General features: G+C 47.9%; 1 protein-coding gene across 1 annotated transcript in view; it reads right to left on the minus strand.

Annotated features, from left to right (window-relative positions):
• The window catches only part of eepd1 (endonuclease/exonuclease/phosphatase family domain containing 1), a gene marked incomplete at its 5' end in the record, with an annotated part of 25,841 nt that overhangs the window by 6,092 nt on the left and 9,749 nt on the right, over positions 1-10,000 (minus strand). The window contains 1 exon segment of the mRNA XM_062528868.1: positions 7,818-7,869. Coding sequence (XP_062384852.1) covers positions 7,818-7,869 — 52 coding nt within the window.

A 10,000-nucleotide genomic window follows, 5' to 3' on the forward strand; every position in this document is an offset into this window, starting at 1 on the left:
AGAAGAGATAGATAGAGAGAGAGAGAAAGAGAGATTGAGCAAGTTAGGAAGAGACAGAGGAAGAAAGAGAGGGAGATAAAGAAGTAGAAGAGCAGAAGGACAGAAAGGAGAGAGAGAACATAGAAAGGGGAGAAGGAATGAGAGAGGAATGGTGATAAAAGAAAGGAAAACAGAGGGAGAAAGAGATGGATATGTGCATATTCTATTATTGACAGAAAGTATATTGTATTGTTCTGTCCATCATATTTTGTTTGTTTGTTTTCTGTTATATTGTTCTGTTGTGATATGCTGCAGTATTCTGTGAAAAGGTTATTGTAAACAAGTCTACAAATAGGCACTTGCACTGTTTTATTCCCTGCCCTGTGTGCCTCATACTTGTTGTTCCATTTCTCATATCAATGAAGCATTCTTTGAATTTGAATTTGAGAAAGAAAGCAAAAGAGAGAATATAATGAGAGAGAGAGAGAGAGAGAGAGATGGAGAGAGAGAGAGAGAGAGAGAGAGAGAGAGAACAGACAGAGACAGAAAGTCCTGAATGAGACTGCTGGTCTGGAGTCTGTCTCCAGTGTGGCCCTGCTGTTTCCTAATGCGGTCACAATGCCACTGGTCATCAGTCTGCAGGCCAGCAGGGGAAACAGCACCTCACCTCACCTGCACGCTGACCTAATAGCCTGGTGCGGTGTGTGTGGTGTGTACAGTATGTGTGTGTGTCTGTTTAATCCAGTTATCAATATGTATGAAGAAAGAAAGGACGCTTTATGGTGTTACATCACATGCTTTAGACTCTACTGAAGTGTGTGTGTGTGTGTGTGTGTGAGTGTGTGTGTGTGTGGGCAAGTGGAGCATGCTGTGAAAATGCTAAATAACCCTGCAATACCTACAGGCCATATATACACTTGACTAGTGTGCTTCTGCTTTTCCGGGGAGTGTGAGTGTGTGTGTGTGTGTGTGTGTGTGTGTGTGTGTGTGTGTGCTGATTGTGTCTACTTCAGTATGAGATGAGTGTGTGAGATCCTGAGAGTTCCTCATCTCTCTCTCGCTGCAACACACAGCTCCCAGGCAGGCGATATTTGAAACTGGATCACACGCCAAAAAAAACATAAAACACGTTCACGATGTTAGCATGACGAGCTGAGCCGCGCTGCACCGCGCATCGCCTGATGGGAACAGCAATAGCACATGCCATACGCCCCAGTGCCGACCTCTGCTCTTTCTAAACGAACATTTTCCGCTCACTCACTCTAATACAGTCTCTCTCTCTGTCTCTCTCTCTCTCTCTCTCTCTCTGTCTCTCTCTGTCTCTGTCTCTCTCTCTCTCTCTCTCTCTCTCTCTCTCTCTCAGGCAGCAGTGTTCAGTGAGTTCAACCTGGTGTGCGTGAGCTAAAGCCGTTATGCGTTGTATGGGAACAGCGCACTGACTGACACGCCCATGTTTATACAGAGGATTGTGATACTGACATCAAATTAGCATAACGGTTTTGACCCGGTTACTAAAGTTGTGAGTTTCTCTCTTTCATACAATCATTCCATCTTGCCCCCTCCCCTCCCATTTTCCAATCATTAGCATTCCAAGGAATTCTGGACTGGGAACACTATCAAAGGAAGATGACGAGACACTAGGCCAGCATTCCCTGTGCTAATTCAGTGTTTTCCAGTCTCGTTTCCAGTGAGCCTTGTTATAGCAGTGGGAAGTATGTACAGTATGAGGACCATGAGAGGCTATTTCCCTCCTTCTGATGCAGTCTCTCCATCTCTCCCTTTTTCTCCTCTTCTCTTTCTATTCTACCCTTTTCTTAAGTGGTTAGTAAGAGTCATCTTTCTTGGAAAATGCTACCGCGTTGATACACCCCTCCCCCCTCTCCACTGCTTCTTCTGATTCCTGGTTTAGCGTGGGTGACTAAAAGGGAAGAAATCTCTTTTCCGTTGCTTGGTCATCCCGCTGTGACGCTGCTTTTGACCGACGCCGCTCGGCCACTACAGTGCCTGTTTTCCATAAACCAATGCCAGTCATCAGGGAACGTCCTCCCGTATTGTTTTGGTTTAAAAACAGCATCATGTTTACGCATGCGTGGCCACGTGTCTGTTTGATGGACTGCTGTTTTGGATCCACACTCAAGCCTCCGATCGCATTCACCCTCACACAATAGCACAGTTCACATTGTGACTGATTCAATCAGTTCCAGGCGAATCTGAAGCGCGCATGTCGTGGTTGCGTGGTTGCGTGGTTGCGATTCACGAGGCCCAAACGTGATCTTTCTCATTGCCTGCATACTTCAAGTGTCAGAGGGAGGGGAGCACATAGGCTCCATGTTATGTTATGACTACATGTCATGAAGCAGGGAACATGCCATTCTATCTGGTGAAAACATTCTTTTTTCTTTCTTACAATGTGCATGGTTATATGGATTAATGTTTTAATCAAAGCAATTTTCATGATCAGTTATTCGCTAGAATTTGCAGTACAATAGATACACAACAGTGCCATGGCGAAAAATGTGTGTAGGAATTTGTGAGGAATGGTCCAGTAGACTGCATGACTCAACATGGTTGTTACTAAAGGTTACACAGGAATCCCCTGCCCTGACGTTTCCATGGTTACAGCTGGGGTAAACAAACAAAGTGCCTCTCACCACAAACACACACGCTGACTGATGAGTGTGCTGCGATAGAGGAAACTGTTAGCTTCTGCCTGTGTGTGTGTGTGTGTGTGTGTGTGTGTGTGTGTGTGTGTGTGTGTGTGTGTGTGTGTGTGTGTGTGTGTGTGTGTGTGAGTGTGTGTGTGCTTGTTGCGGGGGAACAGTTGTACAGCAGACTGTCTGAGTGATGAGTCACAGGCCAGCTGAAAAGGGCCAATCAACGGTGCTGACCAGAAGAAAGACTGTGGCGGTCTGGGACCAGGATGATAGCCATAATAAGTGGTTTACTTGGTTGCGCATTGCACTGCCTTAATGCTGAGATTCTTAAACTTCAGTTCTGGCTTCTCTCTTCTCTCCAAGCGGTGAGATGCAGCTTCACTTTGGATAATGCTGCGAGATGGGTATTGATGGCGGCGGCAGCAAATGTTTTCTCTCATAGGTAGGCCATGTGGACACGATCTGGGATCAGTGGCTTACATCACCAAGCCAAGGTGTTATTTTGGTATTGGCACACACACACACACACACACACACACACACACACACACACACACACACACACACACACACACACACACACACACACACACACACACACACACACACACACACACACACACACACACACACACACACACACACACACACACACACACACACACACACACACACACACACACACACACACACACACACACCAAAGGCATGCAACAATATCAATTACTTCTCAAGACACCCAAGTGAATAAAAGCACTCAGCACTTTCCCAGTGTCTAAGTGATCGATAATGTTGACAAACAGCAGCACAGAGGACAGCTCCCCGCACAACAACACCGAGTAGTCACCACACACACACACACACACACACACACACACACACACACACACACACACACACACACACACACACACACACACACACACACACACACACACACACACACACACACACACACACACACACACACACACACACACACACACACACACACACACACACACACACACACTTTAGCCGCTGATAGTCGTGTAGTCACTACTGCAGCACAAAATTGGAGCAGAGCTGCTCTCCAAGAACTTTCTCCACACACCTCGGAGGAGTCCAGCCAGGTGAGGTGTGTGTGTGTGTGTGCGAATGAGTGAGAGAGTGAGAGAGAAAGAGAGAGAGAGGGGGGGGGGAAGAATGTGAGAGTGAGTGAGTGTGTGTGTGTGTGTGTGTGTGTGTGAATGTGTGAGAGAGAGTATATGTATGCGAGAGAGAGAGAGAGAGAGAATGAGAGTGAGTGCCTGAGTGTGGGAGTGTGTGTGTGTGTGTGTGTGTGTGTGTAGGGGTGAGTTCTCAGGGGCACTTGAGAGAAGAGGACTGGTCATCTCCAGGGATATCAGTCAGTGAACTGTGCTGCTGCATCTCCACTGCCCCGTGCCGGACAGAAGCCCTTGAGCACATCGTCTGTCCACCAGGGCCCTGCGCTGACCACTCCTCCAGGGTCCAGACCTGCTGGCCTGAGGTGGCCATTCTGTGCCAGCGCTTTCCCAGCTCAGATGGAGCTTCGCAGTCTCTGATGGGAAACTGTGCAGGCGTGGAAGAGGGGGCGGGGGAATGACTGCAGCACCACTGGGGAGCTGGGAGCCACACACACACACACACACACACACACACACACACACACACACAATCACGCACACACTGAGAAGATGAGTGTGAGTGTGAGTCATTCACTGACTGTACTGCAGTGGGACATGGGGGAGGAGAGAAGAGGAGAGAGGAGAGAGGAAGGGCACAGAGAGAGGACACAGAGAAGGAGAGAAAAGGAGGGTGCAGAGAGAGAGAGGGAGGGAGAGAGAGAAAGGTGGAATAGAGTGAGAGGGAGGGAGCGGGGGAGAGAGAGAAAGGTGGCATAGAGAGAGAGGGAGGGAGAGGGGGAGAGAGAGAAAGGTGGCATAGAGAGAGAGAGAGGAGCGGGGGAAGAGAGAGAAAAAGTGAATGAGTGAGTGAGTGAATGAGTGAAAGAGCTGAAGGAGAGGCAGATGGGAAGAGTGAGCTGGAGTAAAGGAGGTGGAGCACAGCAGGGAGATGTGCAGAGGACAACCAGAGGAGGAATTCTCACAGACTCACAGAGAGAAGCACATGACCAATGTTAGCACTGATGCTGGGTAGACTACCAGTGCATGAATGTGTGCGTATATTTTTGTACATAATATGATGAGAGGATAGGAGGAGAACCGGGGAGAGGAGAGGAGAGGAGGAGGGGTGCTGTGATGACCTTGAGAGCAGAGATTGGAGGAGAGGATGTGATGTGATGATGAGGCTGTGATGACCTTGAGAGCAGAGCAGAGGAGAGGAGAGGGAGACCGCAGAGCACAGGAGAGAAAAGCGCAGGAGGAGAGCAGTTAGAAGGAGAGGAGCTGTGAGGAGAGGAGCAGATAGGAGGAGAGGAGCAGATAGGAGGAGAGGAGCAGATAGGAGGAGAGGAGCAGTGAGGAGAGGAGCAGATAGGAGGAGAGGAGCAGTGAGGAGGAGAGGAGCAGTGAGGAGAGGAGCAGATAGGAGGAGAGCAGTTAGAAGGAGAGGAGCTGTGAGGAGAGGAGCAGATAGGAGGAGAGGAGCAGTGAGGAGGAGAGGAGCAGTGAGGAGAGGAGCAGATAGGAGGAGAGGAGCAGATAGGAGAGGAGCAGATAGGAGGAGAGGAGCAGTGAGGAGGAGAGGAGCAGATAGGAGGAGAGGAGCAGTGAGGAGAGGAGCAGATAGGAGGAGAGGAGCAGTGAGGAGGAGAGGAGCAGATAGGAGGAGAGGAGCAGTGAGAAGAGGAGCAGATAGGAGGAGAGGAGCAGTGAGGAGGAGAGGAGGAGAGGCCAGCAGAAGGGGTGCTGTGCTGTCATGATGTCCTGATGTGGGTCATCTCTACTTTGAGAGCAGGCACTGCTGCATTCCCTGGAACCTGCTGCTGGTTTCCTGACCCAGTTACCACCTCTGCACACAGAGCCGAGAGGGGACGGGCTCTGGAGGGGACTCTGCCCCACTCTGGCCCAGATACGGCTCTGATCAGGCACACTTAGGAAGACTGTCTATGCTGTCTGGGACATCAAACCCTAATTAAGTGTGAGAAGGCAGGACTGTAGACACCAGGCGTGTGTGTGTGTGTGTGTGTGTACGCACACTGCACAGGCGATTAAAAATATCAAAGGCTCCTCTACAGCCTCTCCCAGTCGGTGGAGTCCATTCTCAGGACAGCCCTCTAGCACTGAATGATTTATTACGCAGCTCAATTTAACTCTACTCCGGACTGCCCCAACTCTTTCAAGGTTCCAGTTCCAGAAGCTTCACTCTAATTCTAGATTCTAAGTCAGTGTTCAGATGTAAAATATGGTGGGAAGATGTATTTATCACCAATTACAGAAGGCTGGACCTGTTATTGAATAGGTTAGTTACACTCTTATAAAAAAAAAGGTGCTGTATAGAATCAAAAATAGTTCTATTGCATGCACATACTGCACTCCTAAATGATTTTTTAAACCATTTTGAAGGATTCATCAAAGGAACCTCTATAGGTTCTTTATAGCCTACATGGTTCTATATAGCACCCCAATAACCCTTTTGTTATAGAGTGTATTATGAGTTTTATCCATCAAACATATTCCAGAGAGCTGGACATGTCCCTCCAAAAGCTGGGCCGTTGCTATAGTTGTGTTGTGGAGAGTGGGCGGATCACGCTTATGTTTCAGATGCAGGCCAGTCCATGAGGGGCATGTTAGCCTCTGGTTAGCGCCAGGGCTAGCGCAGATGCCACAGGGTTCACTGTGCCCACATAAGAGCCCCCCAGAGACTCAAATACCCACTCAGCTAGGTGCAGCGTCTCAGTCACAAAGCCTCTATATGTGTGTGTGTGTGTGTGTGTGTGTGTGTGTGTGTGTGTGTGTGTGTGTGTGTGTGTATGCATGCATGTGTGTGTGTGTGTGTGCGTGCATGCATGACTGCTTGCATGTATGTACATATGTGTGTGTGTGTGTGAGTGTGCGTGTGTGTGTCATTCGGCCCACATTATCACCTTCTATTGACTGATTCCCATACCCAGAGACAGGGGCGTAACAAGGTTGGCAGAGGGGAGCCAGCTGGCTGAGCGAGGTCTTTGGATCATATAGCACAATTATGAAACCAACACGCTGCCACACATCTGCTCCAGTCACTCTGCTAGATAAGGCCTTTTAATCGGCTTATTTGACCTAAGCCTTATTTCCCATGTTAAAAAGAGAGCTCAAACTGTCTATGAAAGAGGCCACGCACGCATGCACGCACACACACACACACACACACACACACGCACACCCACCCACACACACTCATATTCGAGTAGTGACAGCAGAGGTATTAATAGACGTGCGGACACAGGAGAGAAGAGTTCACACTGAAATAGCATCTGGAAATAGAGGCACAAGAGAATAAAGGAGACAGTGATGGAGGGAACGATGAAAGAAAGAAAGAAAGAAAGAAAGAAAGAAAGAAAGAAAGAGGAGAGGGCCTATTCCATAGACAGACAGATAGAGAAATGGATAGATAGGGAGACAGATAGTAGAGAGACAGATATAGATAGATAGATATATAGATAGAGAGAGAGAGAGAGAGTAATAATAGTAATTCCTCTGATGGACAAGAATGAAGAGATGGATGGAACAATGAAAGAACAGAAAAAAAGAGAGAGATAGATATAGATAGATATATAGAGAGAGTGAAAGTAGAATAGTAATTACACTGACGCACAAGAGAATGAAGGGGAGGCACAGATAGACAGAGAGAGTGAGAGAGAGAGAGAGACATAAAGGGAGAGAGGGGGAGAGAGATGGAAATAGCAAGGGACAGTGAAAGAGACTTCTTTCCGTTCAGACTGACACACAGTAAGGGCAAGTCATTAAACATGAGAGGACAACACACACACATCAGGAGAGGGACAGAGAGAGGGAGTGTGTGGGATAAGAGTAGACAGAGAGAGAGAGAGGGGGATGCAGGGAGGGAGAGAGAGATAGAGTGGGAGTGTGTGGGAGAAGAGTAGAATGAGAGAGAGAGGGAGGGAGGGAGAGGGAGGTGGGAAGAGTGGAGAAGAGAGAGAGAAAGAGTGACAGGAACAGACTGAGAGGGAGAGAAAGAAAGAGAGTGAGGCTGGAGATTGAGAGAGAGAGGCTGTTCTACCTTGTCTAGGGCGTCCCCGTCAACCAAGTCTTGGACAGCAAGTATCTTAATGCTGCAGAGAGAAACAGACAACAGAATGATTAAGCATGTATCTGTGAGGTGAATGAAGCAAAGATATAAGCATCTGCTGCTCTGGTGCTAAAACACACACACACACACATATACCATTAAGGGGAAATGCAGCACTTAATTTTGCAGGCAAAAAAGAATTATCTTACATCCCTAAACACACACACACACACACACACACACACACAGTCCTGCATGGATAGTTCATCAGCAGTTTCTCAGCAGGTCCTGCTGTCCCGTCCCCCCGCCCCTCAGGTGGAGAACAGATGCTCAGAGCTGATCTGATCTGTGGGCTAGCTAAGTGCTAGCTCTGCTAATGTAAACACCAACCCTCATCAGCCCTGAGCTGCACGCCACTACTGCTGTCTCTCTACTCATGAGAAGTGCACAGTCATGCTGACGGCCCACAGGGTCAAATGGAGCTGTTTAAAGGAGAATTCAGCGTTTTGAAAGCCTGCATGACTGCTTTGTGTGGGTCAAATCATTTTAAGAGAAGGGTCTGAAGGCTGGTTGCTAGGCTACATTGTGCAAAATTCTAGAAAGTGGAAAAAAATAATGCCATGTGACTAGTCTTTATCAGGAGACAATGACACGCATTAGAAAGCCTATTAGCCAATCATACGCCTACGCTCTAACTAACTGTGTGTGAAATGGGACTGATTGTGGGGGGAGGCCCAAGCGCTGAACCTTTCCTCTTTGCAGAGCCAGTTTCCAGAGAGGGGATATGAGGACAGCTGCGCACGGTTGCTTCATACTGAACACCAGGGTTTTCAGAACAGGGTTTTCAACACAGTTGTGCATATGGGTCTTATTGCTGTAACATTTAGCAGGAACTTCGCTGTGACTGTGTGCAGCTGAGAATGGAACAGGAAGTAATCAGACAGGCAGAAAAGCACACAGACACAAATACACACACACACACACACACACACACACATCCATAAGTACACTGACACACACAAACATTAACAAGTCACAGTGTCCACCCTGCAGTTGTCTTGCTAGGCTTACAGTGTTCACTGCCTGGACACAATGGACCCCATCTTCCTTCGCGCCCCCCAAGATGAGCACACCCAACCCAACCCAGCCCAGATCTGATCAGATCAGAGGTGCGTTTAGTGGCGGTCGTTCGAGGCAAATATGTTTGAGCGAGTGTTCGTAAACGTTCACAGAAAACTCAAGGCAAACAGAAAATTACTTGGAAAATGTTGCAAACATTATTCGTTTGCAAATTTGAAAGTGCCTCTGATCTGATCTGATCAGACAGACAGACAGACAGACAGACAGACAGACAGACAGACAGACAGACTTGAAATCCCTAAGCGCAGAGATTGGATCACGTTGCATAACACTGATCATTTATACAACACAGACCCCACAAGGGCATTACTAACACGGCTTCCATGAGACTAAAGAACTCTTCCTGACGGGCCTAATTAATTTATGTCTGTGTGCACAGCCTGAACACACACACACACACACACACACAGGCACGCCAGGAGTGTGAATTTGTGTATTTGTTTATGTGAGTCTGAAGAAAGAATGTGTGTGTGTGTATGTGTGTATGTGTGTGTGTGTGTGTGTGTGTGTGCGTATTTGTATTAGAGTATGAGTGCATTTGTTTAGGGTTGAAATAGAATTATTTGATCTGTGAGTGTGTGTGTGCGCATGTGAGTGAGTGTGTGTGAAAGAGAGAGCCCGAGGAGAGTACATTTCCATACTTCTCACCAAGAAGTGCAAACCAACCATGGGTCAGCACTCAGGGGAGCCCCTACACACACACCCACACTAATGCAGGTGAGGGGCAGAGCACGCCAATAGAGTCAAGTCAGCACACACACACACACACACACACACACACACACACACACACACACACACACACACACACACACACACACACACACACACACACACACACACACACACACACACACACACACACACACACACACACACACACACACACACACACACACACACACACACACACACACACACACACACACACACTTGGGAGAACCCTGAAGGCTGTCAGCAGAAAGCAGAGAGTGCTATACTTTTTAATTAGATGGCCCTCGTCAACCTTCACTTGGTCTTTCTGGACACCTTTT

Source organism: Sardina pilchardus, chromosome 24, assembly GCF_963854185.1.
Source record: "Sardina pilchardus chromosome 24, fSarPil1.1, whole genome shotgun sequence".
Taxonomy (NCBI): Eukaryota; Metazoa; Chordata; class Actinopteri; order Clupeiformes; family Clupeidae; genus Sardina; species Sardina pilchardus.